General features: G+C 44.2%; 3 protein-coding genes across 4 annotated transcripts; 2 read left to right on the forward strand and 1 right to left on the reverse strand.

The window, feature by feature from the left end:
* The first annotated feature begins 124 nt into the window (after positions 1–124).
* On the forward strand, positions 125–6,260 carry cdkl1 (cyclin dependent kinase like 1 (CDC2 related kinase)). Of its 2 annotated transcripts, none has more exons than XM_086127397.1 (10): positions 125–474; positions 1,778–2,014; positions 2,834–2,955; positions 3,940–4,012; positions 4,165–4,255; positions 4,445–4,645; positions 5,002–5,084; positions 5,191–5,247; positions 5,453–5,632; positions 5,772–6,260. In XM_086127397.1, exons 1-10 carry the CDS (start codon positions 304–306, stop codon positions 5,871–5,873), a joined length of 1,317 nt encoding a protein of 438 aa, XP_085983523.1. In that variant the 5' UTR covers positions 125–303; the 3' UTR covers positions 5,874–6,260. The 2 variants fall into 2 exon arrangements, with proteins under 2 accessions (XP_085983523.1, XP_085983524.1); XM_086127398.1 differs by lacking the exon at positions 125–474 and adding an exon at positions 495–1,256.
* Positions 6,261–7,810: 1,550 nt separating this feature from the next.
* dmac2l (distal membrane arm assembly component 2 like) lies at positions 7,811–12,835 on the reverse strand. The gene is made up of 5 exons (XM_086127399.1): positions 12,688–12,835; positions 12,498–12,592; positions 8,900–9,108; positions 8,276–8,447; positions 7,811–7,952 (listed from the first exon to the last, which is right to left on the reverse strand). The coding sequence occupies exons 2-5, from the start codon at positions 12,590–12,592 to the stop codon at positions 7,838–7,840; spliced, it is 591 nt and encodes a 196-aa protein (XP_085983525.1). The 5' UTR covers positions 12,688–12,835; the 3' UTR covers positions 7,811–7,837.
* l2hgdh (L-2-hydroxyglutarate dehydrogenase) lies at positions 12,817–20,372 on the forward strand. Its single transcript, XM_086127396.1, has 10 exons — positions 12,817–13,051; positions 14,905–15,020; positions 15,865–16,016; positions 16,426–16,557; positions 17,086–17,248; positions 17,316–17,350; positions 17,888–18,055; positions 18,502–18,659; positions 19,418–19,549; positions 19,619–20,372. Exons 1-10 carry the CDS (start codon positions 12,966–12,968, stop codon positions 19,812–19,814), a joined length of 1,338 nt encoding a protein of 445 aa, XP_085983522.1. The 5' UTR covers positions 12,817–12,965; the 3' UTR covers positions 19,815–20,372.
* The last annotated feature ends 120 nt before the right edge of the window (positions 20,373–20,492 follow it).

Here is a 20,492-nt window from a genome sequence, read left to right on the forward strand (position 1 = left end):
CTGTCACCGGAAAAAGTGTCCATGGCCCGACCAAGGCTATTATAGTTCATGAAAATTCTTGAAATAACAAACTAATAATAATAAAATAACTTTTTGGATTATGAAATTAAATTAAGAAAGAAAACAGCGCAAACTACATTTTACACTGATCAAACTAACTACAACGAACTGCAGTTATAGTGAAAATGTCATTCCAGTTTTAAAAAATATATGAAAATTGTAGGTGTTTGTGCTCTTTTTTTTTTTTAATAAAGTAATCTGTCATCACCATGCTATTTTTTTCTGCATGTGTCTCGAGTGTTGATGAGGCAGACATGTGGGTATTTGTTTCCATTAATTCCCCCGTTTAGGCTGCCACTCTTCTGCCGATGCCCCCCGAGCAGCGCTAATTGGTCTCGGTGTGACGTGACCTTTTGCACTCGGCACAAAGCATCCTCCTCCAAACAGGAAGGCCCCGCTACCAGGACATCAAAGGTACTACCTCGTCATTTATTTTTATTTGTTGTCTTGTCTCTAACTGCTTTTAAATGTCTTAGTTGTTCCAGCTTTTATGCGGACGAAATCCACCGAGTAATTTTCTTTCTTTTTCGCCGCCCCGGCTGTTGCTATGGCGACTGGCTGGTCGACCAGGAAGCTGTGTCAAGTCGGGCGTGTTATGGGCGGTGTGTCACACCTTCAAAATAAGAAATATGCTTGTCTACCACTAGTAGGCTTAAGTTTACGTGACTCAATGTGCACTTGGTCCCCTGGACAGTCATATTTGACACGTAATAAATGTGTGGGATTTAAATCTCACTCTTAGTGACATTAGTACTATAGCATCCTTGCTAACAACAACAAAACTAATGCATCTATCTAGTCATTAGTGTCACTTTAGTACCGTGGCATATACTGTCATGCTCCTTAGTCACCTTCATTTGAAACGGTTAAAAAAAAACATCTATTTGTCGGTCACTTTAGTATTCAAACATAGTGAAAGCACATAGTCTCCTGTACATTCATCGTCATTTGACACATGGTAAAGAATCGCACTATCGTTGTGTCAACTTGCCGCATTGAATGTTTAATAGCAGTGCGATTTATTGTGAAGGTTTGGGTGGATGGCGCGGTGCGTGCATGTGTGATGTTAGGGAGTTTTTTGGGAGGGTTTTTCTCTCCACACATCACATCTGAGCCTCAGAGAGGAGGAAGCCTCTTGAGTTTCTCTCCAACAAAACATCTCAGGAGATTTTTATTTTTCTTCATCACCCCCAAAAGTAAGTGATGGGGTTTTTTTGTTGTTGTTTGTTTGTTCTTAGCTTTATGAAATCATTTTTGGAGGTGTTTTCTCGAAAGAGTTGTTTTTTTGTTGGTGATGTTGTTTTACCAGCGGTACTGTGCCTTGATGAAGGGACATGTTTTAGTTTGACAGTACGATTGTCTTTTATGCAACCTGACGTTTACACTTTTTTGCTTTTTTTCTCTCTCTTGCACTTGACATATATTTTTTTTAATTATTACTGCAACCTTGTCTGGAAAAACAATACAACTTGTTTTTCCTTGAGTTACAAGCCCCCCCCAAAAGAAAATTACCAGTAGTGTTTTGAAGTATTACAACTTTATTGTCGTTCAATTCTGACTTTCTCCTTCACTTGAAGTGATTTTTTTTGTAAAATTATTTTACAAAAAAAACTTCCACAGTTATGACATTATCATATTCCAACTTTGTTTCATAATATGACCCATCTCTATGTATAGTGTAGATCTCCCTAACAAATTTTCTTCCTCTGTGTCATAGGGAATTTGGGGGTTTTCTTTTTTTTTTTTGTTACTTTTGTTTTGTTTTGCGGATGCTTTGCATCAAAGGATGGACAAGTACGAGAAGATGGGAAAGATCGGCGAGGGTTCGTACGGCGTGGTCTTCAAATGTCGCAACAGAGACTCGGGGCAGATCGTGGCCATCAAGAAGTTTGTGGAATCGGAGGACGACCCCACCATCAGGAAGATCGCGCTCAGGGAAATCAGGATGCTCAAGGTCGACACATGCATCATTCTATTTTATTTTAGAATTTACTTTTGGCATCGTATTTTACATGCACGGCTTCGCTACTTTCGCTACAAGCAAAAATTTGAAGATACTAAAAATGGCTCATGTAACGAATGAAGTGCCAGGAAGAGATTTTTTTTCAAGGCTTAAATATTAATATTGAAATATATAAAATGAAAGTGCAATTGTTTTAGTCATGATTGGTATGCTAAAAAATACTTAATAAACAAGTCAAATGAAAAAAAAATATCTCTATGATGAAAATAAGTCTTGTGTAAATGCGTGTCAACGTTTTATCGCGCTGTCAATATTTTAGATGAATTTATGACAAGAATGTGACAACCATTTCTCATTAAATCATCCTGAAAATTTGGGGGTGGTCACCAATATGGTGTCCATCTTTTCAAATTGCTACTTAATTAGTAGTTCATCAATTGTTATGTTTTTTTCAAAATACATTCCGTTGCAAGGAATTGTGACTTGAAATCACAATTGAGCTCTCCAATTTTGGAAGCGTGCCCGCCACCTCGTACTGAGTCCAAGTGTCAGCCGCTCTGCTTAATTAGTCAAGCGGTGGCGGGTGGGAGTGGCAGCCCATAAATATAGCGGGACACTGGTCGGGTAAAGGGGGGTGTCTTAGGGAGAGTCAGGGCTGTTGCCGGGGGCAACGTCAGCTTTATGGGCGCCTATTAACACTTGGATTTAGTGGTAGGAAGGTGGACGTCTTACCAGCACTCTCACTCACTGCGCTTATATACTGTATGTATGTGTGTGTGTGTGTGTGTGTGTGTGTGTGTGTGTGTGCAGCAACTGAAACACAGCAACCTGGTGAATCTGATCGAGGTGTTTCGCCGCAAGAGGAAGCTTCACTTGGTCTTCGAATACTGCGACCACACGGTGCTCCATGAGCTGGACCGACATCCCCAAGGGTCAGCATCACACACACACACGCACACACACACACACACACACACACACACACACACCATATCCTCAGCTGCCGAGCGACGCAGCGCGGCGGTGATAGCACCACGGCGTTGCGGCGCTGTGTACATTGGATTATCTCCCCTTGACATACTGTATGTGCCCAGCTTTGTGTTGGCCGTCTCCTGGGGAAGCGGACGCGCCCCGCCGGGAATGTTTGCGGCGATGCTCTGTGCCGGCGGGGCGCCGTCAGCCGCCTTTACGGGAGGGGCGGACCTTGTTACGAATCGCAAGTCACGTGGTGGCCGTTTCCCGTGGCGACGCTGAAAAGACGGCGGCCTGCGAGGCAACGCAGCTTTGTGCGGAGCGCGGCAGTAAAATCCATATTATTTGGTCAACGTAAAAGCATCTCGGCGTATCACAGTTGTCCTTTGTGACTGCGTGCAGGATATTTTATATCTCTGTAGCACATCAGGTTTTCATAATAATAAGAATGTGTTATTATGTAACATTTCTGAATTCAGAGTGAGGTTCAGCACCAGGTGCAATTTTTATCTGAAACGTCCTAGCTGTGAATTACAATGCATTGTAAAATACGTACTGCGCAACTACAAGTCAAACCTAAAATAATTAATAAAAAATATAAAAATTCAATAATTTTTAAAAAAGCAATATGAAATTGAAAAAAACTGAAGACACTTTTGAAATCAGCATCAAAAATACATTTACAGACCCAAAGTTATCTCTTATTAAAATTTGCTGTTGTCCGATGTTATTTCTATATCCCCCCTCCCGAAAAGATTTGAGTTGTAGATGTTACAGACCACATTTTTCCATATTTTGTTTTCAAATGATTCATCTTGACCTATTTTTTTGGAATATCACAAACATCTTGCATTTGAACGGGTGGGTGGTGGGGGTGTTGACATCTTATATCGACTCTCGAAGAGGACATTGCTGAAAATGGTTGTTGTTGTTGTTGAGTGCAGCGTTCCTGAGCATTTGGCGAAGAGCATCACGTGGCAGACGCTCCAGGCCGTCAACTTTTGCCACAAGCACAACGTAAGCTGAGTGAGCGCGCTTTCACACGTCTTTGTTTCTCTTCTTTTTTAACAAGCATTCCTTCTCCCCCACCTCGGCACAAACATGCCGCCCGCTGACCACCGGGTCTCTTTTTTTTTTTTTTTAACCGTGCGCTTTCTTACCCCGGCCAGTGTATCCACAGAGACGTGAAGCCCGAGAACATTCTCATCACCAAACAGCACATCATCAAACTGTGCGACTTCGGCTTCGCCAGGATTCTCAGTGAGCAGCCCGATGGCGTTACATCCTAAAATTCTTCCATTGAAATCAATCTAATAATTTCTTAAAATATTGATTATGATGTTATTATTGAGTATTGTACACATAATAGTTTTGTAAGTTATTCGTTAAAAAAAAAAGAGAATGGATTTTGCGTTGATTGTTGCTGTGTTGCTTTTGCCATGCACGTAGCGGGGCCGTGCGACTCGTACACGGACTACGTGGCCACCCGCTGGTACCGTGCCCCCGAACTGCTGGTGGGGGACACGCAGTACGGCCCCCCCGTGGATGTGTGGGCTGTCGGCTGCGTCTTCGCCGAGCTCCTCTCCGGCATTCCGCTGTGGCCCGGCAAGTCCGACATGGACCAGCTCTACCTGATCCGCAAGACCCTCGGTCAGCTTTGCTAAAACAACACTTTTAACCCCCCCCCCCCAAAAAAATAGATAAATGTATAAAGAAATATCATTTCCTGTAGTCTTTCTCACGCATTGATTTTCATTTATGGATTTTGGTTAGTTTTAAATTGTTTTTACAGTGGGTTTTTTTCTTTTTTTTCCCCCAAAATCACTAATATTAAAACATTTGTTAAATTAAAATAAAATACAAGTATTACAGAATATATATATATTTTAAAAAACAATATTCAACAATCATTCCTGAATTTTTAATTAAATCAAATTGAAACTATGAATGGTATCTTTTTTTTTTGTTGTTGTTGTTTTTGTCTCTGTGTGTATAATATGTTGCAGGAGATCTGATCTGTCGCCATCAGCAGGTTTTCAGCACCAATCACTTCTTCCATGGCCTGTCCATCCCGGAACCTCAACAAATGGTCCGAGCCACACGACAACTCCTGCCATTGGATTGCGCGCCTTGCGTCCAGTGACAAGTTTCAACACATATTCTCTCCCCTTTGTCCCCCCTCCCTAACCCATTAGGAACCTCTGGAGCTGAAATATCCAAACCTCTCCCACCAAACACTCAGTCTCATGAAGGTAATGGCAACATGATATATTCTAATAATAATAATAATATACTTTTTTTCAGTTCATTTCTTGTCTTATCTAATTTTCTATGGATACATTTTTGCGTCCTATTTTCCAATTTTATGAATTAATATTGAATGAACGTTGCCATGTGTTATTCTGCTTTTATTCCTTCAAGTCAACTGAACACACTTTGCGTCAATGTTGTCGTCAGGCTTGTCTTCGTATGAACCCAAGCGAGCGTCTTGCTTGCGAGCAGCTGCTGCAGCATCCTTACTTTGACAGCATGAGACACAAAAGCCTCCCCAACGCGAAACAGGTCAACATCAACGCGGGGCACGATCGCCATGGTAACAGGAGGACCCGCCTGCCGCGCAAACACCTGCCCGCCGGGGTGAGTCACTCTCTTTATGAAAAACAAAAGGAGATCTTGCTAGTTTACAATATATTTCAGCGAGACAAAATTCACAATATTACTTTAGTTTAGCTTCATTTTATTGTATGTTGATTCTCTTCTGGCATGCGGTTGTCAGTGTTTGCCTCAGCTGACGGGCAGCAGCATCTTCCCTGCTCCGGACACCAAGAAGTACTTTTACAACCTCAACAAGTTCAACTACCACCTGCCCAACATCTAGAAACACATCGACTCGTGCCTTAACAAGACTCAGGAAGTGAAACTGGAGCTGAGCGACTGACATTTGTCGGTATCTTTTCCTCTTATTATTTTCAAGCGTTAGCTAGCTAGTTTATGGAGGACAAGGATCGTCGCGTGACGCCACGCTCCGCTCGTCAACGACATGGAAGATTTTGCCAAATCTTCTGCACTGCAAGTCAAGTAGGACGCCTTTTTTTTTCTTGACTCTCTCAATTTTATTTATTGAAATCAGCACAACGATTGTAATAAATAAGTCGAGACGATCCCACATTGGTGCTATGGACGTCCGCAGCCGTCTCGGTGTGGAAATGCCAAATTAATTGTCACATTTTCATGCCCCAAATAAAGGCTCCTTCATGTTGCGTTAGCTATGGATCTAATGTTGCAGTACCACCAGGAACCTGTGGTGGAGGGCTGAAATCATCAGCCTAAATTAGTGCTGCCTTGAGATACGAGTTCGATGTGTTTCGCGACCACGCTCGGAACACAAAAGATTAACATCTCAAATATTTTCCCGTTAAAATGCAATGAATGTGTTTCAGCCGCCCGCCCCACCCCTCAACAATAAAATCAAATAAATTATTATAATGTGTAATTTACTTCGGAAAAGCATCACTCCGTAATAATGTTCTTTATAAACACTTGCGTTGACACAATCAAAATAGAACCCAACCCAAAAGAACGAAACCGTTTTTGTCACACTGCTTTCCTACCTGAGGGCAGTGTCAACAGTACGGCACTAATACTTGTCATTCTACGCAGGGGATAAAGAAAGTATGACTAAGTATGTTATAGGGCCTGTCTCTTGCTCTTTAGCCTTGGCATTAAGCTAGCAGACAGATAGGCTGACCTACAGGTACGTGGTTGTTTAAAAACACAAGATGTACTATATTTTTGTTTTGCAGAAAACCTCAACTAGGAATGGCAACAAACAGCTAAGTCTCATTTTTTCAAGAATTGAGCCGCTTATTGTGAATTGAGTTGAGCCTCTAACAACGTACCATGCTCGCTTCGCAAGTCAAAGCAAAAAAACAAAACAATAAAACATCGGCCCTTATCTCCAAAAACGTTGAGATACTCATGTCTCAAGGCAGCAAAATACTGTTGTTCTCAAACCTTATGACTTTGTAAATCTCTGTATCGTTTTGCAGTTTGAACATTATAGTGCAACTAATCATCCCAAATTAGAAAAGGTGTATTTCAATAATTCAATTCAAATGTATTGCGAATACAAGGTAACTAAAAATGGTACTTAAATGAAAGTTTAAAATCAAAGGTTTGAAGATAACAGAAAAGTGCAGATAAATACAACTGAACTGAACTTCGGCAGCCATTCTTTTGCCTACCACTAGAGGGAGCCCACATACCACACTTTGAGTCTCACTGGCCCAAGAGCATAATTGCCAAAGGCAATTTTAAAACTTCTGTCACAATTCGGGCCCTACCGACATGGAGCTTTTGACGTTTATGCCGATTCTGATTTGTGGCAGAGTAAAATTTCGATAAATGAATAATCGTCAGATTATGTAAAAATACATATACTTTATAAAAACTGTTTTTGGTCAATAAAGATATTGAGTTTAATATTTCTTAAACTTTACAACAGTTTTTTTGCCTTTTTTGGGGGGGTTTAAATGTTTGTCTTAGTTGTTATGTGTTAAGTTGTTAAAAACAAACAAACATGCATGGACTTGGATTTTGATTTATTCAACCTGATAAACAGAAATGCTAACTGGCTGAACACATGTCAAGAAAAACCCGCTGGCCAAAAAAAAAAAAAAAAAGCTGCAGACCCAAAATGGCCACCTGGAAGCAAACAGGCATTCACGTTTGGGAAGAAGCACAAACGAGCCTCTCTTTGGCATAAAGCTAACAGGACTAATGTTGCCGATAAATAAATTGGTGTCAACAATAAAGTGCTTTGTTGTTGTTTGTTTATTTTTTTTAGTTCAGGTCCACATGAACATCAAGACGCGGGAGTGCAGTCTTTAAACGTTCCACCGTGCTCTGTTTGTCTTTGACACCAGGCAGGTCGCTGAGGAACAGGTACTCCAGATTTCTGCATGGGGGGGAGGCAAAACAAAACATACAAAAGTCTCTTCAAAGCTGTTTTCCATCCTAAAATTCCAGAAACTATTACGTACGACTTTGTACGTTCAGTGCCTGCAACTTAATGTTCCGGCCGACCGTGTTCAGCACTGCACAGCCCACTCCAAAACTTCAGAAACTATCGCACTCAATTTGTACAATAATGCCTTACTTAAAACAACAAATGGCTATTTTTGAAACTTTTTTTTTAACCAAAATGTACTTAAAACAAAAAAAGACATTTTTAATCTATATATAAAATACATTTGAAACGAGAAAAAAAAAGAGACCAGCCTGAATTTGTGCAGAGCGACGAGGCCCTTGTCAGTGACGTTCCCGCACGACACTACCTCCATGATGAAGACGCTGCGCTGCAGGTTCTCCAGCGAGCTGAGCCGCTCCAAGCACGCATCCTCGATGTAGATGCACTTGCGGAGTTTCACCTCCTCCACGTGCTGCAAACCCTCTGCACAAATGCAACGCAATGACGTCAAGGACGGAGGTGGCGCCACGTTCCCCTCTCCCGTAAATATCGCACTTTGCCTCCCGCCGGTCTTGCCTACTCACTGACATAAAACATTACATCCATTCAATTTTCAAGCAAAAATGACCTGCCAATAGAGCAGGAACATTTGATTTAGCCTGTTTTTTTTTTAAACAGCGGAAACGTTGAGGGGAAAACTTTACCTTTGGTCACTTTAAAATGTTGCTGTCAAATTTAAAAATAGCTAAATATGTTACGAAATTTGTTTAAAATTTGTTTTCTACAAGTTGAAATGTATCTAAAGTATGTGTAGTGGTAAAACAGGCCAAAGTTTTTTTTTATGGTCTCAATATTGTGGATTTACACTTTCAGGGGGTGGGCCTGTAATGTATCCCCATGATAAACGGGAGTTCATGTAGGCACGTTTCTCAAACCAAGATGGTCGAAGCCCCGGTACATGATGCAGGAGTCGGTGGCATCAATGGCCTGGATCTTGAAGCGCCCCAGCGGCCCGGTGGGTAGTGCATTGTAGTCCCCGTGCCAGCGATCCAAACCCAGGAAGCGCACCTTGGCGCCACACCTCAGCAACCACTCGGACGCCGCCCGGTCGGGACCCACGGCCTTGATGCGCTCGTGGTCCACCCTGGAAACAGCAACCAAGTTCAGTCGGTAAAAGAAAAATGACTCTTTGTCTCTGGATGCTTCAGAATTATGCCAAATTTACAGCAATGTTTTGTTGTAATTATACTACATCATGAAGAACAGAGTATGCATAACTAATGCTAATCCAAATTCCAATAATATGGATATCATCAAATTGAGAGATTGAATGGCTTTGTGGATGACAATGTCAAATTGGGCGGCAGCCAAAGGCGGGGACCCTGGCGGTCCGATCCTCGGCTGCAGAAGCTAGCTCTTGGGACATGGAATGTCACCTCTCTGGCAGGGAAGGAGCCCGAGCTGGTGTGTGAGGTAGAGAAGTTCCGACTGGATATAGTCGGACTTGCCTCCACACACAGCCTGGGTTCTGGTACTAGTTCTCTCGAGAGGGGTTGGACTCTCTTCCACTCTGGAGTTGCTCATGGTGAGAGGCGCAGAGCAGGTGTGGGCATGCTCATTGCCCCCCGGCTCAGTGCCTGTACATTGGGGTTCACACCGGTAGACGAGAGGGTTGCTTCCCTCCGCCTTCGGGTGGGGGGACGGGTCCTGACTGTTGTTTGTGCATATGCACCAAACAGCAGCTCAGCATACCCACCCTTTTTGGAGTCCTTGGAGGGTGTGCTGGAGAGTACTCCTGCTGGGGACTCCCTTGTTCTACTGGGGGACTTCAATGCTCACGTGGGCAATGACAGTGAGACCTGGAGGGGCGTGATTGGGAGGAACGGCCCCCCCGATCAGAACTCGAGTGGTGTTTTGTTATTGGACTTCTGTGCTCGTCACGGACTGTCCATAACGAACACCTTGTTCAAACATAAGGGTGTCCATATGTGCACTTGGCACCAGGACACCCTGGGCCGTAGTTCGATGATCGACCTTGTGGTTGTATCATCGGATTTGCGGCCGCATGTTTTGGACACTCGGGTGAAGAGAGGGGCGGAGCTGTCAACTGATCACCACCTGGTGGTGAGTAGGCTCCGATGGTGGGGGAAGATGCTGGTCCGTCCTGGCAGACCCAAACGTATTGTGAGGGTTTGTTGGGAGCGTCTGGCGGAATCCCCTGTCAGAAGGAGTTTCAACTCCCACCTCCGACAGAGCTTTTCCCATGTTCCGGGGGAGACGGGGGACATTGAGTCCGAGTGGACCATGTTCCGTGCCTCTATTGTTGAGGCGGCCAATCTGAGTTGTGGCCGTAAGGTGGTTGGTGCCTGTCGTGGCGGCAACCCTCGTACTCGCTGGTGGACACCAGCAGTAAGGGATGCTGTCAAGCTGAAGAAGGAGTCCTATCGAGCCTTTATGGCCTGTGGGAGCCCAGAGGCAGCTGACGGGTATCGACTGGCCAAGCGGAACGCAGCTTCGGTGGTCGCCGAGGCAAAAACCCGAGCGTGGGAAGAGTTCGGTGAGGCCATGGAAGCCGACTTCCGGACGGCTTCGAGGAAATTCTGGTCCACCATCCGACGTCTCAGGAGGGGGAAGCAGTGCACCACTAACACTGTGTACAGTGGGGATGGGGCACTGCTGACTTCGACTCGGGACGTTGTGAACCGGTGGGCAGAGTACTTCGAAGACCTCCTCAACTCCACCAACACGCCTTCCTTGGAGGAAGCAGAGTCTGAGGACCCTGAGGTGGGCTCTCCTATCTCTGTGGTTGAAGTCACCGATGTGGTTAAAAAGCTCCTCGGTGGCAAGGCCCCAGGGGTGGATGAGATCCGCCCGGAGTTCCTCAAGGCTCTGGATGTTGTGGGGCTGTCCTGGTTGACACGCCTCTGCAACATCGCGTGGTCAACGGGGAGAGTGCCTCTGGATTGGCAGACCGGGGTGGTAGTCCCTCTTTTTAAAAAGGGGGACCGGAGGGTGTGTTCCAACTACAGAGGGATCACACTCCTCAGCCTCCCTGGTAAGGTCTATTCAGGGGTGCTGGAGAGGAGGGTCCGTCAGGAAGTCGAGCCTCAGATTGAGGAGGAGCAGTGTGGTTTTCGTCTCGGCCGTGGAACAGTGGACCAGCTCTACACCCTTAGCAGGGTCCTCGAGGGTATGTGGGAATTCGCCCAACCAGTCTACATGTGTTTTGTGGACTTGGAGAAGGCGTTTGACCGTGTCCCTCGGGGAGTTCTGTGGGGGGTGCTTCGTGGGTACCGAACCCCCTGATACGGGCTATTCGGTCACTATACCACCGATGTCAGAGTTTGGTTCGCATTGCCGGCAGTAAGTCGGAATCGTTTCCAGTGAGGGTAGGACTCCGCCAAGGCTGCCCTTTGTCGCCGATTCTGTTCATAATCTTTATGGACAGAATTTCTAGGCGCAGCCGAAGCGTTGAGGGCGTCCATTTTGGTGGCCTCAGTATTGCATCCCTGCTTTTTGCAGATGATGTGGTGCTGTTGGCTCCTTCAAACAGGGCTCTCCAACTCTCACTGGAGCGTTTCGCAGCCGAGTGTGAAGCGGTTGGGATGAAAATCAGCAAATCTGAAACCATGGTCCTCAGTCGGAAAAGGGTGGAGTGTGCCCTCCGGGTCGGGGGAGAGATCTTGCCCCAAGTGGAGGAGTTTAAGTATCTTGGGGTCTTGTTCACGAGTGAGGGCAGGAGGGAGCGAGAGATCGACAGGCGGATTGGTGCAGCGTCTGCTGTGATGCGGACGTTGTATCGGTCTGTCGTGGTGAAGAAGGAGCTGAGCCAAAGGGCGAAGCTCTCAATTTACCGGTCGATCTACGTTCCAACCCTCATCTATGGTCACAAGCTATGGGTCGTGACCGAAAGAACGAGATCCCGGATACAAGCGGCCGAAATGAGTTTTCTCCGCAGGGTGTCCGGGCTCTCCCTTAGAGATAAGGTGAGAAGCTCGGTCATCCGGGAGGGGCTCAGAGTCGAGCCGCTTCTCCTCCACATCGAGAGGAGCCAGATGAGGTGGCTTGGGCATCTGATTCGGATGCCTCCTGAGCGCCTCCCTGGTGAGGTGTTCCGGGACATGTCCCACCGGGAGGAGACCCCGAGGAAGACCCAGGACACGCTGGAGTGACTATGTCACCCAGCTGGCCTGGGAACGCCTCGGGATCCCCCGGGGAGAGCTGGAAGAAGTAGCTAGGGAGAGGGAAGTCTGGGCTTCCCTGCTAAAGCTGTTGCCCCCGCGACCCGGCCCCGGATAAGCGGTAGAAGATGGATGGATGGATGGATGGAATGTCAAATTTGTAATACAGTATAACTGAAAAATATTTCAACTAAAAATTTAAAAATTCAGGAACTTTAAAATGTAAACTATTTATATGAATATAATAATTTCCATTATATCACCATCAAAATATTTGTAATATACTCCTGTAGATGATTAAGAAAACAGACACCTATTGACCAGAATACATGATTGATATAAATAAACGTACTTGTTGAAAACAGCATTGAGCCAGCCCCAGAAATGTCTCCGGCTCGTGTCTTTTTGCTTCAGAGCAGACTGCGCCACCTTCACAAGCAGCTTCATCTGCAATATCAACTAATTTAATACATCTTGAAACTTTATAATACAAATTTATGCGGGCAGATTTCTCCCAAAGATTTGAACGTTTTGTGACCTACCCTTTCAGCTCAGCGGGTTTATTTACATGTCAGACGCCGCCATTTTATTAGAGCACAACGTCACCAAAGACGGACCTTCCCATTGGCTGCCTGGTCGAGGAGGAACTCTCGCGGGATTGAACGCGGGTTTTGGGTTTCATGGAGGAAGTTAGCGGGCATCGATGACCCGAGAAGGGAAGAGGAGGAGGAAAGTGACAAGAGAAGGCGGAACGATTGCTGGAAACACTTTTAGCTTTGTCCTTTTCTTTTTCTATGCAATACTCTGACGAGACGTTGCCATGTTACGGATCGTGGGCACAAGTGCTTCTTTAAAGGCTGCTAGTGCCAAATTGCTACATGACACCTGCACAAGACACTTGCACAGGTAAGAGGGCAGAAAAAAATCACGATAAATGTTCCCACTTTTCTGGTTTGGTGACTATTTTTGTCTAGATTTACGACATACTTTGCTTTTTGAGAAACTTTGGTTGACTTGTTTGCACTGTCGGGCATTTTGCAACAGGACTAACAAACAACTGAAGGATAAAGTAATTATTGGATATGTTTTTGTTTTCCTATTGAGTGAAAGTACTTTAAAAGAGCCAGCGCATGCATGTTTTTCACATTAGTTGAGTGTGCCTGAAGACCCTTGGGGCAGGGTGGTTATGTAATAGCCCCCTGACTCCCGCGCTGTACGGCCGACCCCCGTTATTCGCGGCAGATAGGGTCGAGGCCGGGCCGCAAATTGTGAAAATCCGCGTATAATTGACGCCTATTGAAATGCATTCGAAGCAAAAACTAAAATTTAACTCCCAAATCTCCGGAAAAAAATTATGATTAATTTAAACACGCACAAAAAAAAAAGGAATCACAGCAGCAAATCAAAAAACACAAACCACTACAACAAATTACAAAACAAAACCAAAAAATTATCCCAACAAAAAGTCGTTTTTGTGTGTGTGTGTGTGTGTGTGTGTGTGTGTATGTGTGTTTTGCACTTAAGGGCCACCATAGTCGAATGTACTTTGCTCCATATTAACGTGGACCAGCGGCATGAAATGAGAGTTGATGTGCATTCAAGCCAATAATGAAAATGTATGAATTATTTATCATTTATTTATGAGTTATTAAATGTAATGCAAAATAAAATGTTTTAACTAGTCAGAAAAAGATTACAAAATTACTCCACCCCTTCGAAATCCTCCTAATCTGTATACGTTCACTGTCGAGTTTTTATTTAACTGTTTAAAAACGGTGATTGAATGGTCTGCACTTCCGCTTCACAGTGCAGAGGTCTAGGGTGCAATTCCAGCGCCGGCCTTCCTGTGTGAAGTTTGCACATTCTCCCCGTGTTTGCGTGGGTTTTCTCCAGATACTCTGGTTCCTCCCACATTCCTTAAACATGCTTACCAGGTTGATTGGACACTGAATTGTCCCTAGGTGTGATTGTGAGTATGAATGTTTGTTCGACGATGTGTGCCCTGTGATTGGCTGGCAACCAATTCAGGGTATACCCTGCCTACTCCCCAAAGACAGCTGTGATAGGCTCCAGCACGACCCGCGACCCTTGTGACGATAATGCGGATGAGAAAATGGATCGATGGATGGGTTAATGACGCTACCAATTTGATCATGTTGATTCTGTGAAGCTGTTCTTCACTTGTATCTGCTTTAGAAAAGAACAAGGCGGCAAGTTTTGCAGACTTATTTCTCCTGAGGTCACAAAATTGGAGCTGTTATTTCAGGCTTTGAACATTTGGCCAGTGACTCTTTTCATTGTAGGGCTTCCTGTTCAGGATTCTAAGGAGCAACAGTGTGTTGTTACAAGCGGACACACTGTTCATTTTCATTCCACACGTCGGCTTCTGTACAAGAATACCCCCCAAAACTGAAAATATCTCAAATGATGAACTTCAGATATTTTCAAAATATATTCATCGCCTGTCTGACATAAATAGATGATTCTGCCTTAATCAATGCTTCAGATCAAGGAAAGTGTACGACTTGTGTTTTACACTCCCGAACTAAAACTGGACAAATTTGACGCAAGCAGTTTATGCGAAGGTTAAATGTGCGTCGGATTGCACGATGTTGCCCTGCTGTCTGTTTCAAAGGTCATGCTTGTTGTGGAGGACAGCGGGACGTTGAACCACTTTGTCAACATGCGGGCCTCCATATGTGCCGGGACAGTTCTTAAACGTATGTCATTGTGACTGATCAACGTGTGGTGTCTTCCAGTACGTGCGATGTTGCCGTGGTGGGCGCCGGCATCGTGGGCCTGGCCACCGCCCGGGAGCTCATCCTGCGGCACCCCACCCTCACCTTCACCCTGTTGGAGAAGGAGAAAGAACTCTGTGAGGGGAAAACTACTGTTTTTTTCATCCTTTGTATATATGTACAAAGGCATTTTAATTTGTAGTTCTTTTTTGGGGGCTGGAGGGAGTGGTGCTGGGGCTTGACACACAACATAATGGAGATTTTTGTTGCTGTCAAAATGTATATCAATTCAATGAAATATATCAAAATGTATTAATTGATGAAGTAACTAATTTTAACATTGTGGCCAATTTTAAAATTCAAAGCTTGAAATAAAAAAGTGGGAATTCATTCACATTTGGAATGTGAATTTATTCTGAGATTTTATTCAATTATCAGCATCCAATAAAAATAATTTAGGTGATTAGAGTGCAATTTAAATGTGAATGAATTAATTGGTGAATTTTGTTCTCGTGCTAAAATTAAATTAAAAATGTAATCAATTAGAGTGATCATTTCCAACAATATTTGTGCATTTAGGGAGCTATTTTTTTCTATCAAATTGCCAAAATTAAATCTAAAAAGTCAAATAAATATATAATTTAGATGAGATTAAATTAATTTAGATTTTTTTGTTGTTGTTGTTATTGAATTGTCTAAACTAAATGCAAGTACATTTAACAATTTATTACAGTAGGAATTGCTGAATTACAGGACACATATTCACTTGGTAAAATTAAATGTTTCTCAATAAATAATGAGAAATAATCCATGTAAAAGTGAAACATATTTTATATTATGTATTTATTTGTCATTTCCCAACCTTTTTATTGCTTTTTAAGCATTTTTTTTTCTAATTTTTTTTTCTATTTTCGGATTAATCTGTTCATTACTTTATGCCTCTATCATCTTCTTGGTGTATGTTTTTTTTCTTCCCTTCAGCGATGCACCAGAGCGGCCACAACAGCGGCGTGATCCACAGTGGCATTTACTACACGCCTGGCTCGCTCAAGGCTCGCCTGTGCGTGCGAGGGGCGGCGCTGGCCTACGAATACTGCGACAAGAAACAACTTCCATACAAGAAGTGTGGCAAGGTCGAGTCAACTTAAGTAACCTCTATGCTGCTACCTTGTCAAAATTTTTACACCCAGTACCACTGAAAAAATACTTTGCTCTCCAAGTAGCCACCATCACATCCATCCACCTATCCATCCATTCTCAGGCAAAAATCGGCTGGTTACTTTTTTCTTTTTTTGGGGGGGAAAATATTTTTAAAGCACATTGATGCATTAAAACATAAGAAAAAAAACATCTTCCAATTTTTCTCTCTGTTGTAAAATTAAGCAAATACAAAAGGAGAAAGTCATGTAAAAAAAAATAAAAAAAATCTAATGTTCAGTCTGTACTTCCTATTTATTGGTGTGTTAAAAAAAGGGCCCAACAAAAAAGTGATTATATTCATGATGTATTTTTATTACTATCGGTGCTCGTGTATTGTTGCAGCTCATCGTGGCATTGGATCAGGAGGAAATCCCTCGCCTCAAAGCGTTATACGAGCGGGGGCTGAAGAACAACGTGCCGGGGCTCAGCATCGTGGACGCCAATGGAATTAGAGAGCGAGAGCCATACTGCAGGGTAAGTGTATAAAATATAAAATAAAATAATATAAAATATGTTTCACTTTTACATGGATTATTTCTCATTATTTATTGAGTCACATTGATTCACTGAGAGTTTATTCGTCTCAGTTAATGGTTGCGCATTTATGTTAATGATTTTTTTTTTTAAGCAAGATTTTCTTATGTTGATGGTTGCCCAACGGAGGCGTTTTGTCTTTACTTGACAGCTTCAGGCAGGTGTTTACTTGCTTTCAGTTAACGGTTGCTTCAGAGAGGTGTTATTTGCACGAAACAGGCCAAATGAGATGTTTATCTCTCGTGAATTGATCGCCGCTCGAATGAGTTGTTACCTCCGTGATGGAGATGACGACGATGGTGATTTGATGGAGGCGTTTATTTGTTTTGAGTTCATGGTAGCGTGTTGAGTTGTTAATTTAAGGGGAGAAGCTGTTTTGGTCTTCATTGGATTGTTTGAGGGAGGCATTTCTTCTTCTGTAGTCAGTGATGAATTGACTTGACGAAGAAGTGAAACTCTCTCTATCAGGGCGTCATGGCGTTGGACTCCCCAAACACGGGCATCGTGGACTGGCGGCAGGTGGCGCTGCAGTACGGAAAAGACTTTGAGGAGGCCGGCGGCAAAGCGGTCACGCAGTTCGAAGTCAGTGACATCTCCATGGCCGCCGAGAGCCCTGCAGGGGGCGCTGAAGGTAAGAAGTAGTAGTAGAAGAAGAAGCGTATACACGTATACTGATGATGTCATCGTGTCTTTTCCAGGACTCAAATATCCAATCGCCATCAAGGACAAGAAGGTGCGCTTCATCTCTTTCCACGTTTTATGTTGTAAGTCCAGGAGTCGTTAACATTTGAGCAGCTGCTAGGTAAACACAAATGGTACATCAACACATAACAATGCTCACAGGCATCATTCTTGATCCTCTGCAAAGAACGACTAATATCAGTGATGTACTGAGAAGCCAAGAGAGGAACTTTGGGTCCAGTACAGCATATCCACATGACAGCGCTCATACCAGAATGATGAATGTGCATCGAAGCGGAAAATGTCACAAAAACGTTTTGGTTTTTTATCTATTTAATTGTAATTATGGCACGTGGCCACACCGAGAAAGGAAATAGTCTACTTTTTAAAAAAATTTTTGAAACTGTTCACAGCTCTTTGGGTTTTTTTTCTTCCCACATTCAGTCTTTTATTTTAAAATAATTTGCAAAAAACTTCCAAATAAAGTGTTGACATTTTGAGGATAAAAATCAATGTTTGAAATGAGACGACGTTGAATACTTTCCGGATGCGATCCCCCCCCCCCCCCCCCCCCCCCCCGACCCCGCAGGGCAACGAGCTACGCTGCCGCTACGTGCTCACCTGTGGGGGGCTCTACTCGGACCGCCTGTCGCAGATTTCCGGGTGCAGCCGGGAGCCTCGCATCGTCCCCTTCCGAGGAGATTATCTGGTCCTCAAGCCGGAGAAGCACTATCTGGTCAAAGGCAACATTTATCCCGTAAGTCACAATCTTACCCTCCCCCTCCCACCCAATGTTACGTAATACCTCGTTTAATGGCCACATGTTTTTCATCATCAGTCAGACTTTTCCCCCCTCACTTGGCCCAAAAAAAAAAAGCATATTTTCTTTATCGCCTCTTACTGGCAGGAGGAATTTGGGGGAATTGTTTTATCAGGCTTTGTGTTTAAGATTTCCAAGCAGGACATCTGTAAGTAATTTCATTTTGGATGGGGGGGGGAAAAAAAAAAAGAATTGCATAAGAAACATTTCAGGTGGGTTCACGCAGAAGCTTTTTGACCATTACGTCGCATGCTAGGGAGTACTCGGGATAAATATAAATGAACCGTAGATTTTCACAGATTTCTGCAGGCAACAAATGTACATGTAAAACATTTCATTTCGGCAAAAATATATTTCACTGTTGGCACTTTGCGTTTTCCAAGGTGCCCGACCCTCGCTTCCCCTTCCTGGGCGTCCACTTCACACCGCGCATGGACGGCAGCATCTGGCTGGGACCCAACGCCGTGCTGGCCTTCAAGAGGGAAGGCTACAAGATCTATGACTTCAATCTGAGAGACCTGGCTGACGCGCTGTCGTTCAGGTCAGTCCCATGGAACCCCAAACGGTCCGACTTCATGTGCAATCCAATTTGATCCAGGACAAAATCTGTAGCAAACAAACAAAAAAACAGTTCATGTGTCTTTAAGATTTCTACAATACATCTTTTTTTTTATTTTATATATAGCGCTTTCACAACAGCTACAGCTGTAACAAAGCGCTTTACAGAACAGTTAACATCAAATAATATAACACAAGCCAGAACATAAGACACGGACAGTCATAAAACCACCTTTCCCGTAGTTTGAAGCAGTTCTAGATGAAAGAGGAGAGAATCCAACTGTCCTTTCACCAGTGGATCAGTGACGTCATGCTGCAAATGTGCACACGTCTGCTACAAGTTAAGTTTGAAAGTAGAACAAGAAGCTGTAGCGTCCATTGACGAAAAAAAGAGGTCGGTTCACTTCTCCTGTCCCATGTAAATCCGCTTCAATTCCAAGCGGCGACTCACAGTTCCAAATACGCATCTTTCTCTTCATCCTCTACTCCACAAGCCATCCGTCCAGACGCACCAACGCTGACCGTCCAACAGCGCTAAACAAAAGAGGGGCTGTGAAAAATGCTGCCCATGACAGGCGCAAAAAATAAAAAATAAAACACAAGCGCTGTCCAGCGGTGACAGTCAAATAGCGCTGACATTCCGTATAATACTGTTCTTGTACTGTTCTCATTATCTTGCGAATTCCAATTATGATGATATTGAAGCTATCGGTGAGCTTCACGTGTACTTTGCTGTGTCAGAGGCCTTCAGAAGCTGGTGTTGAAGAACATCTCGTACGGCATCGGCGAGATGTACCGAGGCATCTTCATCGGGGCGCAGGTCAAGATCCTGCAGAAGTATATCCCCGAATTGTCCCGCAGTGACGTGCTCAGGTAAAGAGCGAAGAACGGACGCCAATCTAATTTTGCGGCGCTTCCGTCCTGATTTGCGTTTGGGCGCAGGGGTCCGGCCGGCGTGCGAGCGCAGGCGCTGGACCGCGACGGCAACCTGGTGGACGACTTTGTGTTCGACGGCGGCGTGGGCGACCTGGGCAGCCGCGTGCTGCACGTCCGCAACGCTCCTTCGCCCGCCGCCACCTCCTCGCTCGCCATCGCCGAAATGGTCGCCGATGAGGTGGAGAGCCGCTTTGCGCTCTAATCGCGTCGGGCTAACCAGGATGTCGCCATTTGTTTAGGAGTGGTTATTGGGGGGGGGGCGTTTTTGTCTGTTCACACCCATGGACAGTTGAGAGCCAAAAGATGCGGCGTTTTGGGGATGTGGGCAAAAACCAAACTCCAGATTGCAAACGGAATCATCCGATCTGTGAGCAGGATGTGCTCGTAAAGGCTGGAACCATCTTTTGCAATTTGAAAATTGCATTTTGCTACATTGCAATGTTGATTTTGAATGTGATTCACTGCTCAGCTCGATGCAGCAGTCATGCCAACCACTATTTCGCCGACTTATTGCCACGATAGAAATGGCATTCAACCGTAACACCAAAGACTCCACTGCCGTATTGTCACAAGAACTGTCTAAAACCGCGCAAAAACCGCGCGGTTTTAGACTGAGCAAGTTGATCTCCAGACTTAAACCCGACAGAGAATGCACTTTACCCGTTAAAGAAGTGGCTCACGAGTAATACCTCAACCAATTGCAGAAGAAGAAGGATGTAATCGTCTCTGTGCCAAAGTGAAGTAAAACATCAAAAACGCACACACTGTACAGAATGTGATTTATTTGGAATGATAAGCAGCATTTTTACGTGAGAGGTGGATTTTCAGGGCAGTTTTTTGTTTGTTGAAATACTCAAGCGTTACATTTTGGAAATGGCGG

This window comes from Hippocampus guttulatus, chromosome 13 (assembly GCF_054856545.1).
Source record: "Hippocampus guttulatus isolate MCC_2025c chromosome 13, RoL_Hgut_1.0, whole genome shotgun sequence".
Classification (NCBI taxonomy): Eukaryota; Metazoa; Chordata; class Actinopteri; order Syngnathiformes; family Syngnathidae; genus Hippocampus; species Hippocampus guttulatus.

Bases quoted from the DNA above. Each gene is read 5' to 3' on its own strand.
- cdkl1 (XM_086127397.1), top strand. From the start codon at position 304: ATGAGGCAGACATGTGGGTATTTGTTTCCATTAATTCCCCCGTTTAGG. The intron at 2,015-2,833 runs GTCGACACATGC...GTGTGTGTGCAG, and splicing joins GGGAAATCAGGATGCTCAAG to CAACTGAAACACAGCAACCT. The intron at 5,248-5,452 runs GTAATGGCAACA...TGTTGTCGTCAG, and splicing joins AAACACTCAGTCTCATGAAG to GCTTGTCTTCGTATGAACCC.
- dmac2l (XM_086127399.1), bottom strand. From the start codon at position 12,592: ATGAAGCTGCTTGTGAAGGTGGCGCAGTCTGCTCTGAAGCAAAAAGAC. The intron at 9,109-12,497 runs GTACGTTTATTT...TGCTGTTTCCAG, and splicing joins CTCAATGCTGTTTTCAACAA to GGTGGACCACGAGCGCATCA. The intron at 7,953-8,275 runs GCTGGTCTCTTT...CCCCCCATGCAG, and splicing joins GTCGCTCTGCACAAATTCAG to AAATCTGGAGTACCTGTTCC.
- l2hgdh (XM_086127396.1), top strand. From the start codon at position 12,966: ATGTTACGGATCGTGGGCACAAGTGCTTCTTTAAAGGCTGCTAGTGCC. The intron at 17,351-17,887 runs GTGCGCTTCATC...CCGACCCCGCAG, and splicing joins TCGCCATCAAGGACAAGAAG to GGCAACGAGCTACGCTGCCG. The intron at 19,550-19,618 runs GTAAAGAGCGAA...GTTTGGGCGCAG, and splicing joins TCCCGCAGTGACGTGCTCAG to GGGTCCGGCCGGCGTGCGAG.